This window comes from Lagenorhynchus albirostris, chromosome 1, assembly GCF_949774975.1.
Source record: "Lagenorhynchus albirostris chromosome 1, mLagAlb1.1, whole genome shotgun sequence".
Taxonomy (NCBI): Eukaryota; Metazoa; Chordata; class Mammalia; order Artiodactyla; family Delphinidae; genus Lagenorhynchus; species Lagenorhynchus albirostris.
The window spans coordinates 123218935-123244840 of record NC_083095.1 but is presented as its reverse complement, the minus strand read 5'-3'; the positions used below and the strand labels follow the sequence as shown (position 1 = coordinate 123244840).

General features: G+C 40.2%; 1 protein-coding gene across 9 annotated transcripts in view; it reads left to right on the top strand.

The window, feature by feature from the left end:
• SPG21 (SPG21 abhydrolase domain containing, maspardin) overlaps positions 1 to 25906 on the top strand; it is a 121545-nt gene that overhangs the window by 19002 nt on the left and 76637 nt on the right. For all 9 annotated transcript variants that reach the window (XM_060151915.1, XM_060151888.1, XM_060151905.1 and 6 more), the window contains 4 exons: positions 14054 to 14134; positions 15024 to 15169; positions 17481 to 17589; positions 18269 to 18376. In XM_060151915.1, the coding sequence (XP_060007898.1) occupies positions 14054 to 14134; positions 15024 to 15169; positions 17481 to 17589; positions 18269 to 18376 (444 nt within the window). The remainder of the gene's footprint in view (positions 1 to 14053; positions 14135 to 15023; positions 15170 to 17480; positions 17590 to 18268; positions 18377 to 25906) is intronic.

Genomic DNA, 25906 nt, shown 5'->3' with positions numbered 1-25906 from the left:
TGCTTGATAGAATTCCCCTGTGAAGCCATCTGGTCCTGGACTTTTGTTTGTTGGAAGTTGTTGTTTTTTTTTAACATCTTTATTGGGGTATAATTGCTTTACAATGGTGTGTTAGTTTCTGCTTTATAACAAAGTGAATCAGTTATACATATACATATGTTCCCATATCTCTTCCCTCTTGCATTTCCCTCCCTCCCACCCTCTCTATCCCACCACTCCAGGCGGTCACAAATCACCAAGCTGATATCCCTGTGCCATGCGGCTGCTTCCCACTAGCTATCTACCTTACGTTTGGTAGTGTATATATGTCCATGCCTCTCTCTCGCTTTATCACAGCTCACCCTTCCCCCTCCCCATATCTTCAAGTCCGTTCTCCAGTAGGTCTGTGTCTTTCTTCCTGTCTTATCCCTAGGCTCTTCATGACATTTTTTTTTCTTAAATTCCATATATATGTGTTAGCATACGGTATTTGTCTTTCTCTTTCTGACTTCACTCTGTATGACAGACTCTAGGTCTATCCACCTCATTACAAATAGCTCAATTTCGTTTCTTTTTATGGCTGAGTAATATTCCATTGTATATATGTGCCACATCTTCTTTATCCATTCATCCGATGATGGGCACTTAGGTTGTTTCCATCTCCGGGCTATTGTAAATAGAGCTGCAATGAACATTTTGGTACATGACTCTTTTTTTTTTTTTTTTTTTACTTAAAAGTTTAATCATATCAGGTTATTTTCCCTGTTGACAAATTTCATAACAGAAACAATATGCATTTATTGACTTTCAATAGCCCTAGGTACAATGAAAGTATTGTGCTTAATGTTGATGTCTCTAAAGACAGGTCTGTATTAATTAAGACCACAAGCTTAAGCTAGCTCTAATACCAAATATTAATTCAATATTAAATATTTCCCAGATCACACGAACCTGAAATGTATTCTAGTGAGCTTCTTTTATATTTCTGAGAATGTATATAAGCACTCAATTTCTTTTAAGCAAATTAAATACAGCTCATTTACAAGTTAATTTTTTTTTTATATATATACATATGTTCCCATATCTCTTCCCGCTTGCGTCTCCCTCCCTCCCACCCTCCCTATCCCACCCCTCCAGGCGGTCACAAAGCACCGAGCTGATCTCCCTGTGCTATGCGGCTGCTTCCCACTAGCTATCTACCTTACATTTGGTAGTGTATATATGTCCATGCCTCTCTCTCGCTTTATCACAGCTCACCCTTCCCCCTCCCCATATCTTCAAGTCCGTTCTCCAGTAGGTCTGTGTCTTTCTTCCTGTCTTATCCCTAGGCTCTTCATGACATTTTTTTTCTTAAATTCCATATATATGTGTTAGCATACGGTATTTGTCTTTCTCTTTCTGACTGACTTCACTCTGTATGACAGACTCTAGGTCTATCCACCTCATTACAAATAGCTCAATTTCGTTTCTTTTTATGGCTGAGTAATATTCCATTGTATATATGTGCCACATCTTCTTTATCCATTCATCCGATGATGGGCACTTAGGTTGTTTCCATCTCCTGGCTATTGTAAATAGAGCTGCAATGAACATTTTGGTACATGACTCTTTTTTTTTTTTTTTTTTTTACTTAAAAGTTTAATCATATCAGGTTATTTTCCCTGTTGACAAATTTCATAACAGAAACAATATGCATTTATTGACTTTCAATAGCCCTAGGTACAATGAAAGTATTGTGCTTAATGTTGATGTCTCTAAAGACAGGTCTGTATTAATTAAGACCACAAGCTTAAGCTAGCTCTAATACCAAATATTAATTCAATATTAAATATTTCCCAGATCACACGAACCTGAAATGTATTCTAGTGAGCTTCTTTTATATTTCTGAGAATGTATATAAGCACTCAATTTCTTTTAAGCAAATTAAATACAGCTCATTTACAAGTTAATTTTTTTTTATATATATACATATGTTCCCATATCTCTTCCCGCTTGCGTCTCCCTCCCTCCCACCCTCCCTATCCCACCCCTCCAGGCGGTCACAAAGCACCGAGCTGATCTCCCTGTGCTATGCGGCTGCTTCCCACTAGCTATCTACCTTACGTTTGGTAGTGTATATATGTCCATGCCTCTCTCTCGCTTTGTCACCGTTTACCCTTCCCCCGCCCCATAGCCTCAAGTCCATTCTCTAGTAAGTCTGTGTCTTTATTCCTGTTTCACCCCTAGGTTTTTCATGACATTTTTTTTTCTTAAATTCCATATATATGTGTTAGCATACGGTATTTGTCTTTCTCTTTCTGACTTACTTCACTCTGTATGACAGACTCTAGGTCTATCCACCTCATTACAAATAGCTCAATTTCGTTTCTTTTTATGGCTGAGTAATATTCCATTGTATATATGTGCCACATCTTCTTTATCCATTCGTCCAATGATGGACACTTAGGTTGTTTCCATCTCTGGGCTATTGTAAATAGAGCTGCAATGAACATTTTGGTACATGACTGTTTTTGAATTATGGTTTTCTCAGGGTATATGCCCAGTAGTAGGATTGCTGGGTCATATGGTAGTTCTATTTGTAGTTTTTTAAGGAACCTCCATACTGTTCTCCACAGTGGCTGTATCAATTTACATTCCCACCAACAGTGTAAGAGGGTTCCCTTTTCTCCACACCCTCTCCAGCATTTATTGTTTCTAGATTTTTTGATGATGGCCATTCTGACTGGTGTGAGATGATATCTCATTGTAGTTTTGATTTGCATTTCTCTCATGATTAGTGATGTTGAGCATTCTTTCATGTGTTTGTTGGCACTCTGTATATCTTCTTTGGAGAAATGTCTATTTAGGTCTTCTGCCCATTTTTGGATTGGGTTGTTTGTTTTTTTGTTATTGAGCTGCATGAGCTGCTTATAAATTTTGGAAATCAATCCTTTGTCAGTTGCTTCACTTGCAAATATTTTCTCCCATTCTGAGGGTTGTCTTTTGGTCTTCTTTACGGTTTCCTTTGCTGCGCAAAAGCTTTTAAGTTTCATTAGGTCCCATTTGTTTACTTTTGTTTTTATTTCCATTTCTCTAGGAGGTGGGTCAAAAAGGACCTTGCTGTGATTTATGTCATAGAGTGTTCTGCCTATGTTTTCCTCTAAGAGTTTGATAGTTTCTGGCCTTACATTTAGGTCTTTAATCCCTTTTGAGCTTATTTTTGTGTATGGTGTTAGGGAGTGATCTAATTTCATACCTTTACATGTAGCTGTCCAGTTTTCCCAGCACCACTTATTGAATAGGCTGTCCTTTCTCCACTGTACATTCCTGCCTCCTTTGTCAAAGATAAGGTGACCATATGTGCATGGGTTTATCTCTGGGCTTTCTATCCTGTTCCATTGATCTATATTTTGTTTTTGTGCCAGTACCATACTGTCTTGATTACTGTAGCTTTGTAGTATAGTCTGAAGTCAGGAAGCCTGATTCCTCCAGCTCCGTTTTTCGTTCTCAAGATTGCTTTGGCTATTCGGGGTCTTTTGTGTTTCCATACAAAGTGTGAAATTTTTTGTTGTAGTTCTGTGAAAAATGCCATTGGTAGTTTGATAGGGATTGCATTGAATCTATAGATTGCTTTGTGTAGTAGAGTCATTTTCACAATGTTGATTCTTCCAATCCAAGAACATGGTATATCTCGCCATCTATTTGTATCATCTTTAATTTCTTTCATCAGTGTCTTATAATTTTCTGCATACAGGTCTTTTGTCTCCTTAGGTAGGCTTATTCCTAGATATTTTATTCTTTTTGTTAAAATGGTAAATGGGAGTGTTTTCTTGATTTCACTTTCAGATTTTTCATCCTTAGTGTATAGGAATGCCAGAGATTTCTGTGCATTAATTTTGTATCCTGCTACTTCACCAAATTCATTGATTAGCTCTAGTAGTTTTCTGGTAGCGTCTTTAGGATTCTCTATGTATAGTATCATGTCATCTGCAAACAGTGACAGCTTTACTTCTTCTTTTCCGATTTGGATTCCTTTTATTTCCTTTTCTTCTCTGATTGCTGTGGCTAAAACTTCCAAAACTATGTTGAATAAGAGTGGTGAGAGTGGGCAACCTTGTCTTGTTCCTGATCTTAGTGGAAATGCTTTCAGTTTTTCACCATTGAGGACGATGTTGGCTGTGGGTTTGTCATATATGGCCTTTATTATGTTGAGGAAAGTTCCCTCTATGCCTACTTTCTGCAGGGTTTTTATCATAAATGGGTGTTGAATTTTGTCAAAAGCTTTCTCTGCATCTGTTGAGATGATCATATGGTTTTTCTCCTTCAATTTGTTAATATGGTGTGTCACGTTGATTGATTTGCATATATTGAAGAATCCTTGCATTCCTGGAATAAACCCCACTTCATCATGGTGTATGATCCTTTTAATGTGCTGTTGGATTCTGTTTGCTAGTATTTTGTTGAGGATTTTTGCATCTATGTTCATCAGTGATATTGGCCTGTAGTTTTCTTTCTTTGTGACATCCTTGTCTGGTTTTGGTATCAAGGTGATGGTGGCTTCGTAGAATGAGTTTGGGAGTGTTCCTCCCTCTGCTATATTTTGGAAGAGTTTGAGAAGGATAGGTGATAGCTCTTCTCTAAATGTTTGATAGAATTCGCCTGTGAAGCCATCTGGTCCTGGGCTTTTGCTTTTTGGAAGATTCTTAATCACAGTTTCAATTTCAGTGCTTGTGTTTGGTCTGTTCATATTTTCTATTTCTTCCTGATTCAGTCTTGGCAAGTTGTGCCTTTCTAAGAATGTGTCCATTTCTTCCAGGTTGTCCATTTTATTGGCATAGAGTTGCTTGTAGTAATCTCTCATGATCTTTTGTATTTCTGCAGTGTCAGTTGTTACCTCTCCTTTTTCATTTCTAATTCTATTGATTTGAGTCTTCTCCCTTTTATTCTTGATGAGTCTGGCTAATGGTTTATCAATTTTGTTTATCCTTTCAAAGAACCAGCTTTTAGTTTTATTGATCTTTGCTATCGTTTCCGTCATTTCTTTTTCATTCATTTCTGATCTGATTTTTATGATTTCTTTCCTTCTGCTAACTTTGGGGTTTTTTTTGTTCTTCTTTCTCTAATTGCTTTAGGTGCAAGGTTAGGTTGTTTATTCGAGATGTTTCCTGTTTCTTGAGGTAGGATTGTATTGCTATAAACTTCCCTCTTAGAACTCCTTTTGCTGCATCCCATAGATTTTGAGTTGTGTCTTCATTGTCATTTGTTTCTAGGTATTTTTTGATTTCCTCTTTGATTTCTTCAGTGATCACTTCGTTTTTAAGTAGTGTGTTGTTTAGCCTCCATGTGTTTGTATTTTTTACAGATCTTTTCCTGTAATTGATATCTAGTCTCATAGCGTTGTGGTTGGAAAAGATACTTGATACAATTTCAATTTTCTTAAATTTACCAAGGCTTGATTTGTGACCCAAGATATGATCTATTTGGAGAATGTTCCATGAGCACTTGAGAAAAATGTGTATTCTGTTGTTTTTGGATGGAATGTCCTATAAATATCAATTAACTCCATCTCGTTTAATGTATCATTTAAAGCTTGTGTTTCCTTATTTATTTTCATTTTGGATGATCTGTCCATTGGTGAAAGTGGGGTGTTGAAGTCCCCTACTATGAATGTGTTACTGTCAATTTCCCCTTTTATGGCTCTCAGTATTTGCCTTATGTATTGAGGTGCTCCTATGTTGGGTGCATAAATATTTACAATTGTTATATCTTCTTCTTGGATCGATCTCTTGATCATTATGTAGTGTCCTTCTTTGTCTCTTCTAATAGTCTTTGTTTTAAAGTCTATTTTGTCTGATATGAGAATTGCTACTCCAGCTTTCTTTTGGTTTCCATTTGCATGAAATACCTTTTTCCATCCCCTTACTTTCAGTCTGTATGTGTCTCTAGGTCTGAACTGGGTCTCTTGTAGACAGCAAATATATGCATCTTGTTTTTGTATCCATTCAGCCAATCTGTGTCTTTTGGTGGGAGCATTTAGTCCATTTACATTTAAGGTAATTATTGATATGTGTGTTCCCATTCCCATTTTCTTAATTGTTTTGGGTTCGTTATTGTAGGTCTTTTCCTTCTTTTGTGTTTCTTGCCTAGAGAAGTTCCTTTAGCAGTTGTTGTAGAGCTCGTTTGGTGGTGCTGAAGTCTCTCAGCTTTTGCTTGTCTGTAAAGGTTTTAATTTCTCCATCAAATCTGAATGAGATCCTTGCTGGGTAGAGTAATCTTGGTTGCAGGTGTTTCTCCTTCAACACTTTCTATATGTCATGCCACTCCCTTCTGGCTTGCAGAGTTTCTGCTGAAAGATCAGCTGTTAACCTTATGGGGATTCCCTTGTGTGTTATTTGTTGTTTTTCCCTTGCTGCTTTTAATATGTTTTCTTTGTATTTAATTTTTGACAGTTTGATTAATATGTGTCTTGGCGTATTTCTCCTTGGATTTATCCTGTATGGGACTCTCTGTGCTTCCTGGACCTGATTAACTATTTCCTTTCCCATATTAGGGAAGTTTTCAACTATAATCTCTTCAAATATTTTCTCAGTCCCTTTCTTTTTCTCTTCTTCTTCTGGAACCCCTATAATTCGAATGTTGGTGCGTTTAATGTTGTCCCAGATGTCTCTGAGACTGTCCTCAGTTCTTTTCATTCTTTTTTCTTTATTCTGCTCTGCAGTAGTTATTTCCACTATTTTATCTTCCAGGTCACTTATCCGTTCTTCTGCCTCAGTTATTCTGCTATTGATCCCATCTAGAGTATTTTTCATTTCATTTATTGTGTTGTTCATCATTGTTTGTTTCATCTTTAGTTCTTCTAGGTCCTTGTTAACTGATTCTTGCATTTTGTCTATTCTATTTCCAAGATTTTGGATCATCTTTACTATCATTATTCTGAATTCTTTTTCAGGTAGACTGCCTATTTCCTCTTCATTTGTTAGGTCTGGTGGGTTTTTATCTTGCTCCTTCATCTGCTGTGTGTTTTTCTGTCTTTTCATTTTGCTTATCTTACTGTGTTTGGGGTCTCCTTTTTGCAGGCTGAAGGTTCGTAGTTCCTGTTGTTTTTGGTGTCTGTCCCCAGTGGCTAAGGTTGGTTCAGTGGGTTGTGTAGGCTTCCTGGTGGAGGGTACTAGTGCCTGTGTTCTGGTGGATGAGGCTGGATCTTGACTTTCTGGTGGGCAGGTCCACGTCTGGTGGTGTGTTTTGAGGTGTCTGTAGACTTATGATTTGGGCAGCCTCTCTGCTAATGGGTGGGGTTGTGTTCCTGTCTTGCTAGTTGTTTGGCATAGGATGTCCAGCACTGTAGCTTGCTGGTCGTTGAGTGAAGCTGGGTGCTGGTGTTGAGATGGAGATCTCTGGGAGATTTTCGCTGTTTGATATTATGTGCAGCTGGGAGGCCTCTTGTGGACCAGTATCCTGAAGTTGGCTCTCCCACCTCAGAGGCTCAGCACTGACTCCTGGCTGCAGCACCAAGAGCCTTTCATCCACAGGGCTCCTTAATTTGGGATGATTTGTTGTCTATTCATGTATTCCACAGATGCAGGGTACATCAAGTTGATTGTGGAGCTTTAATCCGCTGCTTCTGAGGCTGCTGGGAGAGATTTCCCTTTCTCTTCTTTGTTCTCACAGCTCCCAGGGGCTCAGCTTTGGATTTGGCCCCGCCTGTGCGTGTAGGTCGCCGGAGGGCGTCTGTTCTTTGCTCAGACAGGATGGGGTTAAAGGAGCCGCTGATTTGGAGGCTCTGGCTCACTCAGGCCGGGGTGGGGGTGGGGGGGTAGGGAGGGTCACGGAGTGTGGGGCGGGCCTGCGGCGGCAGAGGCCAGCATGACGTTGCTAGCCTGAGGTGTGCCGTGCGTTCTCCCGGGGGAGCTGTCCCTGGATCCCGGGACCCTGGCAGTGGCGGGCTGCACAGGCTCCCCAGAAGGGGGTGTGGACACTGACCTGCGTTCGCACACAGGCTTCTTGGTGGCGGTGCAGCGGCCTTAGCGCCTCATGTCTGTCTCTGGGCTCTGCACTTTTAGCCGCGAGCCGCCTGTCTCTGGAGCTCTCTTAAGCAGCGTTCTTAATCCCCTCTCCTCGTGCACCAGGAAACAAAGAGGGAAGAAAAAGTCTCCTGCCTCTTCGGCAGGTCCAGACTTTTCCCCGGACTCCCTCCTGGCTAGCCGCGGTGCACTAACGCCCTGCAGGCTGTGTTCACGCCACCAACCTCAGTCCTTTCCCGGCGCTCCAACAGAAGCCGGAGCCTCAGCTCCCAGCCCCGCCCGCCCCGGCGGGCGAGCAGACAAGCCTCTCGGCTGGTGAGTGCCGGTCGGCCCGATCCTCTGCGCTGGAATCTCTCCGCTTTGCCCTCTGCACCCCTGTTACTGTGCTCTCCTCCGCGGCTCCCAAGCTCCCCCACTCCGCCACCCAAAGTCTCCGCCCGCGAAGGGGCCTCCCAGTGTGCGGACACCTTTCCTCCTTCACAGCTCTCCCGCTGGTGCAGGACCCGTCCCTATCCCTTTGTCTCTGTTTATTTTTTTCTTTTGCTCTAACCACATACGTGGGGGCTTCCTTGCCTTTTGGGAGGTCTGAGGTCTTCTGCCAGCATTCAGTAGGTGCTCCGTGGGAGTTGTTCCACGCGTAGATGTATTTCTGGTGTATCTGTGGGGAGGAAGGTGATCTCCGTGTCTTACTCTTCCGCCATCTTCCCGGAAGTCGCATGACTCTTTTTGAATTATGGTTTTCTCAGGGTATATGCCCAGTAGTGGGATTGCTGGGTCATATGGTAGTTCTATTTTTAGTTTTTTAAGGAACCTCCATACTGTTCTCCATAGTGGCTGTACCAATTCACATTCCCACCAGCAATGCAGAAGTGTTCCCTTTTCTCCACACCCTCTCCAGCATTTATTGTTTCTAGATTTTTTGATGATGGCCATTCTGACTGGTGTGAGATGATATCTCATTGTAGTTTTGATTTGCATTTCCCTAATGATTAATGATGTTGAGCATTCTTTCATGTGTTTGTTGGCAGTCTGTATATCTTCTTTGGAGAAATGTCTATTTAGGTCTTCTGCCCATTTTTGGATTGGGTTTTTTGTTTTTTTGTTATTGAGCTGCATGAGCTGCTTGTAAATTTTGGAAATTAATCCTTTGTCAGTTGCTTCATTTGCAAATATTTTCTCCCATTCTGAGGGTTGTCTTTTGGTCTTGTTTATGGTTTCCTTTGCTGTGCAAAAGCTTTGAAGTTTCATTAGGTCCCTTTTGTTTATTTTTGTTTTTATTTCCATTACTTTAGGAGGTGGGTCAAAAAGGATCTTGCTGTGATTTATGTCATAGAGTGTTCTGCCTATGTTTTCCTCTAAGAGTTTGATAGTTTCTGGCCTTACATTTAGGTCTTTAATCCCTTTTGAGCTTATTTTTGTGTATGGTGTTAGGGAGTGATCTAATCTCATACTTTTACATGTACCTGTCCAGTTTTCCCAGCACCCCTTATTGAAGAGGCTGTCCTTTTTCCACTGTACGTTCCTGCCTCCTTTATCAAAGATAAGGTGACCATATGTGTGTGGGTTTATCTCTGGTCTTTCTATCCTGTTCCATTGATCTATCTTTCTGTTTTTGTGCCAGTACCATACTGTCTTGATTACTGTAGCTTTGTAGTATAGTCTGAAGTCAGGGAGCCTGATTCCTCCAGCTCTGTTTTTCGTTCTCAAGATTGCTTTGGCTATTCGGGGTCTTTTGTGTTTCCATACAAAGTGTGAAATTTTTTGTTGTAGTTTTGTGAAAATGCCAGTGGTAGTTTGATAGGGATTGCATTGAATCTGCAGATTGCTTTGTGTAGTAGAGTCATTTTCACAATGTTGATTCTTCCAATCCAAGAACATGGTATATCTCTCCCTCTATTTGTATCATCTTTAATTTGTTGGAAGTTTTTAAATCACTGTTTCAATTTCAGTACTTGTGATAGGTCTGTTCTTATTTTCTATTTCTTCCTGGTTCAGTCTTGGAAGATTGTACCTTTCTAAGAATTTGTCCACTTCTTCTAGGTTGTCCATTTTATTGGCATATAGTTGCTTGTAGTAGTGTGTTATTATCCTTAGTATTTCTGTGGTGTCCATTGTAACTTCTTTTTCATTGCTAATTTTATTGATTTGAGCCCTCTCCCTTTTTTTCTTGATGAGTCTGGCTAAAGGTTTATCAAGTTTGTTTATCCTTTCAAAGAACCAGCTTTTAGTTTCATTGATCTTTCCTATTGTTTTCTTCATCTCTATTTCATTTATTTCTGCTCTGATTTTTATGATTTCTTTCCTTCTACTAACTTTGGGTTTTGTTTGTTTTTCATTCTCTAATTGCTTTAGGTGTAAGGTTAGGTTGTTTGAGATTTTTCTTGTTTCCTGAGGTCAGATTATATTGCTGTGAACTTCCCTCATAGAACTGCTTTTGCTGCATCCCATCAGTTTTGGATTATCGTGTTTTCATTTTCTTTTGTCTCTAGATATTTTTTGATTTCCTCTTTGATTTTTTCAGCAATCCATTGGTTGTTTAGTAACATATTGTTTAGCTTCCATGTGTTTGTGTTTTTCAGGTTTTTTCCTTGTAGTTGATTTCTAATCTCATAGCATTGTGGTTGGAGAAGATGCTTGATATGATTTTAGTTTTCTTAAATTTACCAAGGCTTGCTTTGTAGCCCAGCATGTAATCTGTCCTGGAGAATGGGACATATGCACTTGAGAAGAATGTATATTCTGCTTTCAGATGGAATGCTCTATAAATATCAATTAAGTTCATTTGCTCTAATGTGTCATTTAAGCCTTGTGTTTCCTTATTTGATTTTCTGTCTGGATGTTCTGTCCACTGATGTAAGTGGGGTGTTAAAGTCCCCTACTATTATTGTGTTACTGTTAATTTCTCCTTCTATGGCTGTTAGCATTTGCCTATATATTGAGGTGCTCCTATCTTGGGTGCATATACATTTACAATTGTTATATCTTTTTCTTGGATTGATCCCTTGATCATTATGCAGTGTCCTTCTTTGTCTCTTGTAACAGTCTTTATTTTAAAGTCTGTTTTGTCTGATATGAGAATTGCTACTCCAGCTTTCTTTTAATTTCCATTTGCATGGAATACCTTTTTCCATCCCCTCACTTTCAGTCTGTATGTGTCCCTATGTCTGAAGTGGGTCTCTTGTAGACAGCATATATATGGGTGTTGCTTTTGTATCCATTCAGCCAGTCTGTGTCTTTTGGTGGGAGCATTTAATCCATTTACATTTAAGGCAATTATCGATATGTATGCTCTTATTGCTGTTTTGTTAATTGTTTTGGATTTGTTTTTGTAGGTCTTTTTTCTTCCCTTCCTCTTTTGTTCTCTTCTCTTGTGATTTGATGACTATCTTTAGTGTTTTGTTTGGATTGCTGCTGCTTTTTTGTGTATCTATTGTAGATTTTTGGTTTGCAGTTACCATGAGGTTTTGTTATAGTAGTCTATATATACAAGATTGTTTTAAGTGCTGGTCTCCTAATTTCAAATGCATTTCTAACATCCTGTATTTGTACTCTCTTCTCACGATTGCTGGTGTTATCTATCTATCTGTTTGTTTATTTATTTATTTATTTTGGCTGTGCTGGGTCTTAGTTGCAGCACACGGGATCTTTGTTGCAGCATGTGAGATCTTTTAGTTGCGGCATGCAGACTTCTTAGTTGCAGCATGTGGACTCTTAGTTGTGGCATGCTTAGTTGTGACATGCATGTGGGATCTAGTTCCCCCACTAAGGATCGAACCCGGGCCTCCTGCATTGGTAGCACAGAGCCTTACCCACTGGACCACCAGGGAAGTCCCATGATTGCTGGTTTTCATATCATATTTGTGTGTGGATGATTTCCTACCTTTACTGTATGTTTGCCTTTACTGGTGAACTTTCCCGTTCGTAATTTTCTTGTTTCTAGTTGTGGCCTTTCTTTTCCATCTAGAGAAGTTCCTTTAGCATTTGTTGTAAAGCAGGTTTGGTGGTGCTGAATTCTCTTAGCTTTTGCTTGTCCATAAAGCTTTTCATTTCTCCGTCGAATCTGAGTGGGAGTCTTGCTGGGTAGAGTATTCTGGGTTGCATCACTTTAAATACATTGTGCGACTCCCTTCTGGTCTGCAGAGTTTCTGCTGTAAAATCAGCTGATAACCATATGGGGAGTCCTTGTATATGATTTGTTGCTTTTCATATTTTGTCTTTAATTTTTATAAATTTGATTAATACATTTCTTGGTGTGTTCCTCCTTGGGTTTATCCTATATGGAACTCTCTGGATTTGAGTGTTTCCTTTCCCATGTTAGGGAAGTTTTTGGCTATTATCTCTGCAAATATTTTTTCAGGCCCTTTCTCTCCCTCTTCTTCTGGGACCCCTATAATGTGAATGTTGGTGTGTTTAATGTTGTCCCAGAGGTCTCTCAGACTGTCCTCATTTCTTTTCATTCTTTTGTCTTTATTCTGTTCTGCAGCATTGATTTCCACCAACCTGTCTTACAACTCACTTATTCGTTCTTTTATCTCATTTATTCTGCTATCAATTCCTTCTATTCTATTTTTCATTTCAGTTGTATTGTTCATCTCTGTTTGTTTGTTCTTTAAAGCTTCTAGCTCTTTCTTAAACATTTCTTGTATCTTCTCGATCTGTGCCTCCATTCTTTTACCAAGATCTTAGATCATCTTTACTATCATTACTCTGAATTCTTTTTCAGGTAGCTTGCCTATCTCCACTTCACTTAGTTGTTCTTCTGGGGTTTTGTCTTGTTCTTTCATCTGGAACATATTTCTCTGCATCTCATTTTGTCTAATTTTCTGTGTTTGTGGTCTCTGTTCCTCAGGTGTCTCGTTATGGCTTCTTTGTCTTTGGGTATAGAATATCTTTTTTGGTAGGCTCAAGTTTTTTTTGTCAGCAGTTAGTTGTGATTTTGGTGTTTTCATAAGAGGAGGTGAGCTCAAGTCCTTCTCCACCATCTTGTCTCCAGTTTTTTTTTTTCCCTTTGTGCTTCCAGTCTCACTTGCTCATAGAGTCCTGCATGCAGAGGCCTTCCACCTGGTACTTCAAGCCAGAGTTTCTAGTGTGAAATGGCTGTGCTTGACACCTCAGCTCTGCTACACTCCGTAAGGCACAGACATTTTTAAATTAAAGGATTCATAAAAATGTCATCTCCTTTCTTTTAGGCTGTCATCTGACTCAAATTCTCAAATTTGCAGCTAGGAGAGTCTGTTCTCCATCCTGCTTCAGAAAAGTGGAATCCTATCCACAAGTGGAATTTTAGTAGTAAAAGTAACATATTACATCATATCTGAAATTATCCCATAATTTACATGGCAGTATCTATCCCAGTGATATGTCAATGGCAAAATGAATCTAAGTGCTTAAAACAGCAAGCCTTTAAGATGGGTTTTACACGTATTAAAGAGAGGGGAACTCTTCGGTGACAAGCCTGAGCCTCCTAGAAAGGAATTAATGACTTGTGTTTCTTTTTCTTCATTATTGTCAACATTAATAGGCTACTTAGGGTCAAGCATCTGAAATTTTTGGTCACAAACAAAAGTACTACAAGAAATCAGTTAGAATGACTAAGTCATTAAAAGTAGAGGAACAATTTTATTGAATACTGCCTTAAAGAAATGCTACCAAAAAGAGAGGAAACTCTCCTTAGAACAGATTTTATTTCTAGTTCTCCTGAGCCATAATTCAGAACGAAATTGGTTTAAAGGGGAAAAAGAATTTCTTCATTTGAATGGGTTCTGCTCTGTTCATCCTTGAACCTCAGAGTTTCTTAGCTATTTGGAAAGGAAATTGATGTGACTTAAAATTGTGTACATAATATCACTAAAGTGTGCTTTTTTTATTTTTTAAGTTGTTCTATTAGATAAAATGTGAATTTTGAAGTTTAGGATAAGATGAGAGCTTATTTTCCACATATTTTGAATGAGGAGCAGAGATTAAGCAAATGAGAAATGCTATTATGAAAGTCCTGAATTTTTCATATATATATGAGTTGTATTTTACCTCTGCAGTTTTTAAAATAAATTTTAAATTTATTGTTATTATTCTAGTTGCAGTATCCAGTTTATTGGGACCATCTTGAATTCTGTGATGGATTCAGAAAACTTTTAGACCATTTACAGTTGGATAAAGTGAGTCCCTTGAAACTAATTACTCACATGTGATTTTAATGCAACATTTATTGATACATTGTTAAGTCTGGTGTTGTCTTTTATTTTTTAATAACAGCTCTTTTGAGATAGAATTCACATACTGTACAGTTTACCCTTTTAAAGTGTAGAATTCACCGTTTTTTAATATATTCACAGTATGTACAACCATCACCACAGTCAATTTCTGAACATTTTTCCACCCCTAAAAGAAACCCCATACTTAGCAGTCACTCCCCACCCTTCCTCCCTGGAGCCCTGTTTCTATGGATTTGCCTATTTTGGATATTTTATGTAAATGGAATGATGTAATCTGTGGTCTTTTGTGACTGGCTTTTTTCACTTAGCATAACACTTTCAGGGTTCATCAGTGTTGCAGATTATATCACTATTTCATTCCTTTTTATTGTCAAATAATATCCCATTGTATGGATATAACACATTTTATTTATCCATTCATCATTTGGTTTGTTTCCATTGGTTAGGTATTATGAGTAATGTTGCTATGAACATTCTTATACAAGTTTTTGTGTAGACAGATGTTTTCAGTTCTCTTGGGTACGTGTCTAGGAGTGGAATTACCGAATCATAGTTTTCTGAAACAGAAATGACAAAGTAGTTTAATTTTCTAATGTAATCTATGAATAATATTTTTTAACTTGTGTAATTTATATGCACAGTTGTATTTCTTCTTGACAGGGTGTAGACATTGCATTTAAATACAGTATTTTCTAAACTTCTAACTGCTGTAAATATTTCAGTCTAATGACTGGTGATGACATTGTATTCTGTGGTTGGTGATAATTAAAACAATTTTTTTTGATACTTCAAGATCATTGTTTTTAGGATCCTTGTGTTTGTTTCCAATTAGGTTCATCTCTTTGGGGCTTCTTTGGGAGGCTTTTTGGCCCAGAAGTTTGCTGAATACACTCACAAATCTCCCAGAGTCCATTCTCTCATCCTCTGCAATTCCTTCAGTGACACTTCTATCTTTAACCAAACATGGACTGCAAACAGGTAAGAATGTAAACATTCAACCAACATTTTTTTATTTTCAGTGGAATTTTGAAAATGTTGGCTTTTGGTTTTTCAATGCATTAGGGAGGGAGAGGCCATCTATACTTGTGTCTTTTGAAACCACCCTGGCTTTTTTTTTTTTTTTTTTTTAACATCTTTATTGGGATATAATTGCTTTACAATGGTGTATTAGTTTCTGCTTTATAACAAAGTGAATCAGTCATACATAAACATATGTTCCCACATGTCTTCCCTGTTGCGTCTCCCTCCCTCCCTCCCTGGCTTTTAAAATTAGAAACAATCACCTTTGGAAAAGAAAAGAATTGAAAGAGTTCTAAATTCAGTTGTTTCCACTACTCTAAATCATTGTCTAGCTTTATTTACTATATGTTCACATGCCTTTACAGTTTAGTGCATATGTAACTGATAGTGTGTTCTGCTTGCTCCACTTAGTATTTTGTGTACACAGTCCTGTTGTAGTTTTTTAAGGCCTTCGGCTTCTCCCAATTTTTCATCATGTTCTACTGTAAATCTTTGTGTAAATTACTTTTGTTCCTTCCCTTTCTGAGTTATTTTTTTGAGATATGTTCCCCAAAAGGGAGAGATTAGAGCATTTAGTCTGTCAGCAGATGTTCTGCACATCTTGACACTTTTACAACGTTAGTCTGCTTTTTAGAAAGATGGAAATGGTGGAATGCTTTGTGGGGCAACTAGTGGGGTACCTGTTTCCTCTGAGCCATCCCTTTATTGATTTTAGCATTTTAATTAACTTGATAGATGTCTAATGGTACCTTAAAGCTGACTTCATGATATTTCTTTCATTGCTAGCAAGGCTAGGCTCTACCGCAGAAAGCAACCTAGTAACTAAACCTACCTGTGTGATCAGATTGGTTTTCATATAATGTTCTAGGTAAACATTGTTTTCATGGTTTTCACATCTACTCAACATTCACTCTGATTTTTAAAATATTTCTCCTGATATTTTCTCAGTTGTTTACTCAGCATTCATGCAGCAATTTCTTGTATACATCAGACACAGATACTTCATGTCCAGATAATGCACTAAGTCATTGATTTTTTTTTTTTTTTTTTTTTTTGCGTACATGGGCCTCTCCCATTGTGGAGCACAGGCTCAGCGGCCATGGCTCACGGGCCCAGCTGCTCCGCGGCATGTGGGATCTTCCCGGACCAAGGCCCAAACCCGTGTCCCTTGCATCGGCAGGCAGACTCTCAACCACTGCGCCACCAGGGAAGCCCCATTGATTATTTTTGATGATTTTTCATATTTTAATTGTCAGAAGCCAAGACTTCCCCCACTTCGTTTGTGCTCTTGCATATCAGCTACTTTTTATCAAATGTCTGAGTGCTTACCGTGTGCCACACAGAGGCTGCAGGGGCAAACAGAGCCAAGAGGATGCGCCCTCTACAGAGCACACCTAGGCAGCATCACCTTTAGAAGATAAGGAGCTGTGGGGTAGAGAACTTAGAAAGATCACTGAAGGTGACTGAAAGATGGCTGTCTGGTCCTTGTGAGGGAAGCCCACTGAGAATATGCCTCAGAAGGTGGTCTGCACGTGTTTTGTGGTTTTTTGTTTTGTTTTCAGCTGCGGCCTGTGGGATCTTAGTTCCCCAACCAGGGATCGAACCCATGTGCCCTGCATTGGAAGCATGGAGTCTTAACCATTGGACCACCAGGGAAGTCCCTGGTCTACACCTTTTATAAGTCATTTTCAGCATAGGGTAGAGAAATTCATGTTTACCCTGTATAATGGCTCTCAGTGTAATTAGTGGAGTAAATACTAATGACAGATCACATATAGAAATACATAAAGACTGAATTGCCTTGAATTAGCCCAATTGAACCCAGTAGTAGCAATAGGAGGTATAATAACTCTGATTTTCCTATTTTGAAATCTATCTTTAATCAAAAGGTGATATAAACCTCAAGGCTGATATGTTAAGTGTTCAGTTTACTGCAAATAGGTTAGCCATTGGAATAAGACCAAATAGAAAATAAAATCTTGGAATCATCAGAATGTCTACCTCTGTAAAGGCATTTTTGAAATATTGCTTATAATTATTCCAAATCACCAAAAGTTGGATCATATTAAACCATAACTCGGAGCTTGAGAAAATGTATACAAAAACTAGGTGCTTCAAAACTAGCTCTTTAAAGGGAAGGGACTAGGTTTTTTTAAATCTCTAGGTCCCAAGTACCTAGCTAATACGAAGCTTCAGTGTTGAATGAATATTTGCCATTTATGTGTAGTCTTGGAAATTTATATCAGGTCTTTTTTTTTTTTTTTTACAGCTTTTGGCTGATGCCGTCATTTATGCTCAAAAAAATAGTTCTTGGAAACTTTTCATCTGGCCCAGTGGACCCTATGATGGCTGATGCCATTGATTTCATGGTGGACAGGGTAAGGATCATGGCCTTGGGGTGGGGACACCTTGTACTCGGAATTTTCATGTCTGCTTGGTTCCTGAAGAAATACCTGTCTCACTGTGTACCAGAGGTATTTGTTAAGCGTTCTTCCATATTAACTTCACTACATCCAGACAGATATTCCTGCTGCTGAGTAATTCATCAGAATCACTTGGGGGGAGCTTTTAAAAATACAGATTCTAAGGCCTCACACCAGACCATTGAACTAGAATCCCTGGCCGAGGGCGCTGGGAATCTGTGTTTTTACCTCACCCCTCCTCTTCCACCTCCCCAGGTAAGTGTGATGGAGCAGGTCTGTGGACTTGCATTTAGGGACTACTGGGATAGACGTTTTTCTTTGGAGGCCTCTACTTAAATGTCTACCTGTCCTCTTGGAGCTGCTGGAATTGGCTTGGCGCCCACAGGCACCTGGTGGAAGAGTCGGCTCAGGTTGAGGGCTGTGGAAGGCCAGGTGCCCAGAACAGAAAAATGTCACCACTTGCAAGGCCCAGTTATGGTCTCAAATACACTGTGTTTCCTCAGTGGTGACCATACTGGCCCCACCACACATAATACCACCTTTCTAAGCACAGACATTATCTGTGGATTTAATGTAAATGTACAAAACAAAATTAATTTTTTAAAAATTCACCTTTGTTTGTTTCTTTCTGCAGCTGGAAAGTTTGGGGCAGAGTGAACTGGCTTCAAGACTTACCCTGAATTGTCAAAATTCTTATGTGGAACCTCATAAAATTCGGGACATCCCTGTAACCATCATGGACGTAAGTTTTCTTTTAAGTAAAATAGATGCTTTGCCTTTTCTATATGTATATGTCAAGATCCACCTTATAATTATTTTATGATTTTTCAGTGTGCCTCTTCCAATACTGCCTTGGAGTTTCTTTATTTTTACCCCCCAGCTTTTTTAAATCCAAAATAATCTTTTATTGCTTATCCTGTATTTTTCCTGGCAGGAATAACACCATTGAAATCAAAGTAAATTTAAACAAACATGGTAGTCCTGACCCATTTTGGTTTGCTTTGCTATTCTCATCAACAGATATTGCTCTTTAGCCGAAATTACAAATCTGGGCAGTAAAGTGAAGGTGCCTCGTGAGTGCAGAGAATCAAGAATTCCATAAAGTCTAACACAAAAACTTGCTTCTTACATATTTTTTAATTGTAGTGAAATATACATAACAAAATTCACCATTTAAATCACTTTTAAGTGTACAGAGCAGTGACATTAAATACATTTACAGTGTGGTCCAACTGCCACTGTTATCTATCTCCAGAACTTTCCATCATCCCAAACTGAAACTCTGTACCCATTAAACAATAATTCCCCATTCCCCCCCCAATCCCTACTACTAACCTTTATCTTACTTCTTTTCTCTATGACTTTGCCTATTCTAGATACCTCATACAAGTGGAATCATATAATTATCTTTTTGTATCTGGCTTGTTTCACTTACTTAGCATAATGTTTTCAAGGTTCATCCATGTTACAGTATCATTCCCTTTTAAGGTTGAATTATACTCCATTGTACGTATATACCACCTTTTGTTTATCTTCTCATCTACTGACACATTTGAGTTGTTTCCACCTTTTGGCTATTGTGAACATTGGTGTACAAATACCCATTTGAGTTCCTGCTTTCAATCCTTTTGGGTAGTGCATACCTAGAAGTAGAATTGCTGAAATGTTTGGTAATTCTAATTGCTGAAATGTTTGGTAATTCTTTTTGAGGAACTGCCTTATTGTCTTCCACAGGGGCTGTACCATTTTACATTCCCACTAGCAATGCATAAGGTTTCCAATTTCTCCATATCCTCTCCAGCACTTGTTATTTTCTGTTTTTCTTGGTAGTAGTAGCCACCCTAATGGATGTGAAGTGGTATCTCACTGTGGCTTTGACTTTTTATTTTAATCACATAACTGTTCTGTCTCATAATGGATTTATTCCTAAGTGCAAGTAACATGGTATGTTTAAGAACTGATTTTTATCAGGAAATTGTCCATTACAAACATGTACAAGAACTTATCATTCTCCACTATAATTCCAACATTTACCATGACACAGAGCAGGCTTTTCAGTACTCTCAGTGAAATATATGGTCCTCACAGGGCATTTGCTCTGCCTGCCCTTTCAAAGTTATGTTCACAACTTAGGTACATAGTCACTTAAAACTGTCTACAAGTTTTAGCAAGGTGGAGATGCACCTATTTTTATTTTCGTGGGTTCTTTTGTTTCTTTTAAATTACTTTGAATAATTTTTTGCACGTGCATAAACATAAATTTGTATGAATACTGAAAGATTCTAGAGTCATATATTCCAAACTTCTAACAGTGGCTCCCCCAGAAAAGGGTTTGGACTTCTTATCTTATACTATAAAAAAATTTTTTTTGAATTCTTTTTCACTGAGTATATGCTACTTATATAACTGTTTTAATTTTTTTAATAAAATTTTCTTTTTTCTCTTTTTTTTATAAATTTATTTATTTATGGCTGCACTGAATCTTCATTGTTGTGCCCGGGCCTAGTGTGGCAAGCGGGGGCTACTCTTTGTTGCGGTGCGCGGGCTTCTCATCGCGGTGGCTTCTCTTGTTGCGGAGCACAGGCTCAGTTTTTGGCGCATGGGCTTAGTTGCTCTGCGGCATGTGGGATGTTCCCAGGCCAGGGCATGAACCCATGTCCCTGCGTTGGCAGGCGAATTCTTAACCACTGCGCCACCAGGGAAGTCCCTTTTGGGGTTTCGTGATCTTTTTGAAATTAGTATTTTCAATGATTGTTCGTGGGACTTCCCTGGTGGCTCAATGGTTAAGAATCTGCCTGCCAATGCAGGGGACATGGGTTGGATCATTGGTCCGGGAAGATCCCAGCCCTGCGCCACAACTCCTGTGCCTGCGCTCTAGAGCCCGTGCTCCACAAAAGAAGCCACTGCAATGAGAAGCCACACACCACATCCCGCTCGCCGCAACTAGAGAAAGCCCACACACAGCAACGAAGACCCAACTCAGCCAGAAAAAAAAAAAGATTGCTATTAATATTCTGTTAATTTACTTATGTTTGAGGACAAAGGAAATTCATTGTAGAATTTTTTCCGCTAAACAGTGCAAGAGACATTTGGCAAAAAAATCTGTATTAATGTTTGACATTGGAGTTAGAGTCTAGAGCAAGAGGGCTCTAGAAGGGTTCAGCCATGTCTGTTGAAAGGAATGCGTGGCGGGTGGGGGGGTAAGTATTAGGGTAAGGGTTACGGAACGGGTACAGTTTAGGGTACAGGTAAGTGTACGAAAACGGGTTAGGGATAGGGTACGTGTTAAGGTACGGCTTAGTGTTAGGTTAAGGGTTAGTGTTAGGGTACAGGTTAGGGTACAACAACGGGTTAGGTTTAGGGTATGTGTTAGGGTATGGGTTGGTGTCAGTGTACAGGTTAGGGTAAGGGTGAGGGTTAGGGTTACGGAACGGGCACTGGTTAGGGTACAGGTTAGAGTACGTGTTAAGGTATGGGCGTTAGTGTATGGGTTAGGATTAGGGTATGGGCTAGGGTAAGGATTAGGGTAAGGATTAGATTTAGTTTTAGGGTTAGGGAACGGGTACGGTTAAGGTTACAGGTTAGGATACAACAACGGGTTAGGGTATGTGTTAGGGTATGGGTTAGTTTTAGTGTATGGGTTAGGATTGCAGTACTGGTTAAGGTAAAGGGTTAGGGAATGGGTACGGTTTCGGGTACAGGTTAGGGTACGAGAACGGGTTAGGCTTAGGGTATGTGTTAGGGTAAGGATTAATGTTAGTGTATGGGTTAGGATTAGGGTACCATTAAGGTAAGGGTTAGGTACGGTTTAGGGTACAGGTTAGGGTACGACAATGGCTTAGGGTACCCGTTAGGGTACAGACTAGTGTTAGTGTACGGTTTAGGATTCGGGTACGGTTAAGGTAAGGGTTAGTGTACGGGTTATGGTTAGGGCTAGGGAATGGGTACGGTTTCGGTACAGGTAAGGGTACCAAAACGTATTAGGGTTACAGTACGTCTTAGGATTAGGGTAAAGTTAGGGTACGTGTTAGGGTACATGTTAGTGTACGGATTAGGTTTAGGGTATGGGTTAGGTTTAGGTTTAAGGTTAGGGAACCAGTAAGGTTTAGGGTGCAGGTTAGGTTATGACAACGGGTTAGAGTTAGCATACGTGTTAGGGTATGGGTTAGTGTACAAGTTAGGATAGGGGTATGGGTTAGCGTAAGGTTTTGGGTTCGGGTTAGGGTTCAGTTTGGGGTACAACAATGGGTTTGGGTTAGGGTCCGTGTTAGGGTAAGGGTTAGTATTAGTATATGGGTTAGGATTAGGGTACTGTTTAGGGTAAGGGTTAGGGAACAGGTACAGTTTAGGATACAGGTTAGGGTACAACAAAGGATTAGGGTTAGGGTACAGATTAGTGTTAGTGTACGGGTTATAATTAGGGAATGGGTGTGGTTTAGGGTACAGGTTAGTGTATGACAACGGGTAGGGTTAGGGTACGGGTTATTGTTAGTGTACGGATTAGGATTACGGTACAGGTTAGGTTAGGGTTAGGGAACGGTTACAGTTTAGCATGCAGGTTAGGATACGACAAAGGGTTAGGGTTACTGTACGTGTTAGGGTATTAGTGTACGGGTTAGGATTAGGGTATGGGTTAGCGTAAGGTTTAGGGTACAGTTTGGGGTACAATGGGTTTGGGTTAGGGTAAGGATTTGTATTAGCATATGGGTTAGGGTTAGGGTACTGGTTAGGGTAAGGTTAAGGTTAGGGAATGGATTAGTGTTATTGTACAGGTTAGGGTTAGGGAACGGGTACGGTTTCGGGTACAGGTTAGGGTACGAGAACGGGTTAGGCTTAGGGTATGTGTTAGGATACGGATTAATGTTAGTATATGGGTTAGGATTAGGGTACTGTTAAGGTAAGGGTACAGGTACGGTTTAGGGTACGACAATGGTTTAGGCTTAGGGTACCCGTTAGGGTATGGACTAGTGTTAGTGTACGGTTAGGGTAAGGGTTAGTGTAAGGGTTAGGGCTAGGGCTAGGGAACGGGTACGGTTTCGGTACAGGTAAGGGTACCAAAACGTATTAGGGTTAGGGTACGTCTTAGGATTAGGGTAAAGTTAGGGTACATGTTAGGGTACATGTTAGTGTACGGATTAGGTTTAGGGTATGGGTTAGGTTTAGGTTTAGGGTGCAGGTTAGGTTATGACAACGGGTTAGAGTTAGCATACGTGTTAGGGTATGGGTTAGTGTACAGGTTAGGATAGGGGTACGGGTTAGCGTAAGGTTTTGGGTTCAGGTTAGGGTTCAGTTTGAGGTACAACAGTGGGTTTGGGTTAGGGTCCGTGTTAGAGTAAGGGTTAGTATTAGTATATGGGTTAGGATTAGGGTACTGTTTAGGGTAAGGGTTAGGGAATGGGTATGATTTAGGGTACAGGTTAGAGTACTACACTGGGTTAGGCTTAGGGTACTTGTTAGGGTATGGGTTAGTGTTAGTGCATGGGGTAGGATTAGGGTACCGTTAAGGTAAGGGTTAGGATTATGGTTAGGGAATGGTTTAGGGTACAGGTTAGGGTACGAAAACGTGTTAGGATTAGGGTACTGGTTAGTGTTTGGGTTAGGATTAGGTTACGGGTTAGGGTAAGCTTTAGTGTAAGGGTTAGGGAATGACAAGGGGTTAGGGATAGGGTACGTTAGGGTACGGATTAGTGTACGGGTTAGGATATTGGTGCAGGTAACGGTAAGTTTAAGGGTAAGAGTAAGGGTTAGGGTTGGGGAACGGCTACGATTTAGGGTACAGATTATGGTAGAACAACAGGTTAGGTCTAGGGTATGTGTTAGGGTACAGGTTAGGATTAGGGCACCATTTAGGGTCAGGTTAGGGTGAGGGTTAGGGTTAGGGAACGGGTACACTTTAGGGTACAGGTTAGGGCACGACAACAGTTTAGGGTTAGGGTACGTGTTAGGGTACATGTTAGTCATAGTGCTTCGGTTACGATTAGGTTAGGGAACGGGTACAGTTTAGGGTACAGGTTAGGGCACGACAACAGTTTAGGGTTAGGGTACATGTTAGGGTACCGATTAGTGTTACTGTATGGGTTAGGATTAGGGTATGGTTAAGGAAAGGGTTAGGGCTAGGGTACGCAAATGGTGTAGGGTACAGGTTAGGGTACAGATTAGTGTTAGGGTACGGGTTGGGGTAAGGGTTAGGTTTATGGGTAGGCAATGGTACGGTTTCGGGTACAGGTTAGGGTACGAAAACGGTTTAGGGTTAGGGTACGTGCTAAGGTAAGGCTTAGCGTTAGTGTACGGGTTAGGGAATGGGTACGGTTTAGGGTGCAGGTTAGGGTATGACAACGGATTAGGGTTAGGGTACGTGTTAGGGTAAGAGTTAGTGTTAGTGTTTGGGTTAGAATTTGGGTACGGGTTAGGGAACGTGTACGGTTAAGGGTATAGGTTAGGGTATGACAACCTGTTAGGGCTAGGGTACGGGTTAGTGTTAGTGTACGGTTTAGGATTAGGGTAGGGGTTAGGGTAAGGGTTAGGGTTATAGATAGGGAAAGGGTATGGTTTAGTGTACAGATTAGGGTACAAAAACGGGTTTGAGTTAGGGTACGTGTTAAGGTACGGTTTAGGTTAGGGTACCGGTTAGGGTAAGTGTTAGAGTAAGGATTAGATTTAGGGTTAAGGTTCAGTTTAGGGAACGGAAACGGTTTAGAGTGCAGTTTACGGTATAACAAGGGAGTAGGGTTAGGGTGTTAGGGTAAGGGTTAGTGTTAGTGTACGGTTAGGATTAGGGTACGGGTTAGGGTACGACAAAGGGTTACGCTTAGGGTACATGTTAGGGTATGGATTAGCGTTAGTGTACAGGTTAGGTTAGGGTACAGTTAGGGTAAGGGATAGGGTAATGGTTAAGTTTAGGGAATGGGTATGGTTTAGGGTAAAGGTTAGGTTATGACAATGGGTTAGGGTATGTCTTAGGATATGGGTTAGTTTTAGTTTATGAGCTAGGATTAGAGTATGGGTTAGAGTTAGTGTTAGGGTTAGGGTACGGGTACAGTTAGGGTGTGACAATGGGTTAGGCTTAGGGTACATGTTAGGGTACAGATTAGTGTTAGTGTACGGGTTAGGATTACGGTACAGTTTAGTGTACCACTGGTTAGGTTTAGGGTGCGTGTTAAGGTTAGGGTAAGGGTTAGGATTAGGGTTAGGGCTAGGGAATGGGTAGAGTTTGGATATAGGTAAGGGTACGACAACGTGTTAGGGTTAGGGTACGTCTTAGGATTAGGGTAAAGTTAAGGTAAGGCTTAGGATAAGGGTTACAGTTAGGGTTAGTTTTAGGGAATAGGTACGGTTTAGGGTACGACAATGGGTTAGGGTTAGCGGTCATGTTAGGGTATGGGTTAGGGTATGGGTTAGTGTTAGTGTACAGTTTAGGGTGAGGATACGGGTTAGCATAAGGTTTAGGGTTCAGGTTAGGGTTAGGGAATGGGTACGGTGTAGGGTACAGTTTGGGGTACAATGGGTTTGGGTTAGGGTACTGGTTAGGGTAAGGGTTAGTATTAGCATATGGGTTAGGAGTAGGGTACGGTTTAGGGTACAGGTTAGTGTACGACGGTGGGTTAGGCTTAGGGTATATGTTATGGTATAGGTTAGTGTTAGTGTACGGTTTAGGGTAAGGGTTAGGTTAAGGGTGAGGGTTAGGGTTTGGGTTATGGAACGGTTTAGGGTACAGGTTAGGGTATGACAGCAGGTTAGGGTTAGCGTTAGGGTTAGCAAACGGGTACGCTTTAGGGTACAGGTTAGGGCACGACAGGTTAAGGTTAGGTTACGTGTTAGTGTACGGTTTAGGATTAGTGTACGGTTAGGGTAAGGGTTAGGGATCGGGTACTGTTTAGGGTACAGTTGAGGGTACGACAACGGGTTAGGGTACATTTTAGGGTATGGGTTAGTGTTAGCATATGGGTTAGGATTAGGGTACAAGTTAGTGTAAGGGTTATGTTTAGAGTAAGGATTAGGGAACAAGTACGGCTTAGGGTACACGTTAGGGTATGACAACGGGATAGGGTTAGGGTACGTGTTAGGGTACAGGTTAGGATTAGGGTATATGTTAGAATAAGAGTAAGGGTTAGAGTTAGGTTTAGGGAACGGGTGTGGTTTAGCATACTGGTTAGGGTATGACAAAGGGTTAGGTTTTGGGTACGTGTTAGGGTACACAGTAGTGTTAGTGTATGGGTTAGGATTAGCACATGAGTTAGGGTAAGGGTTTGGGTTAGGATATGGTTTAGAGTAT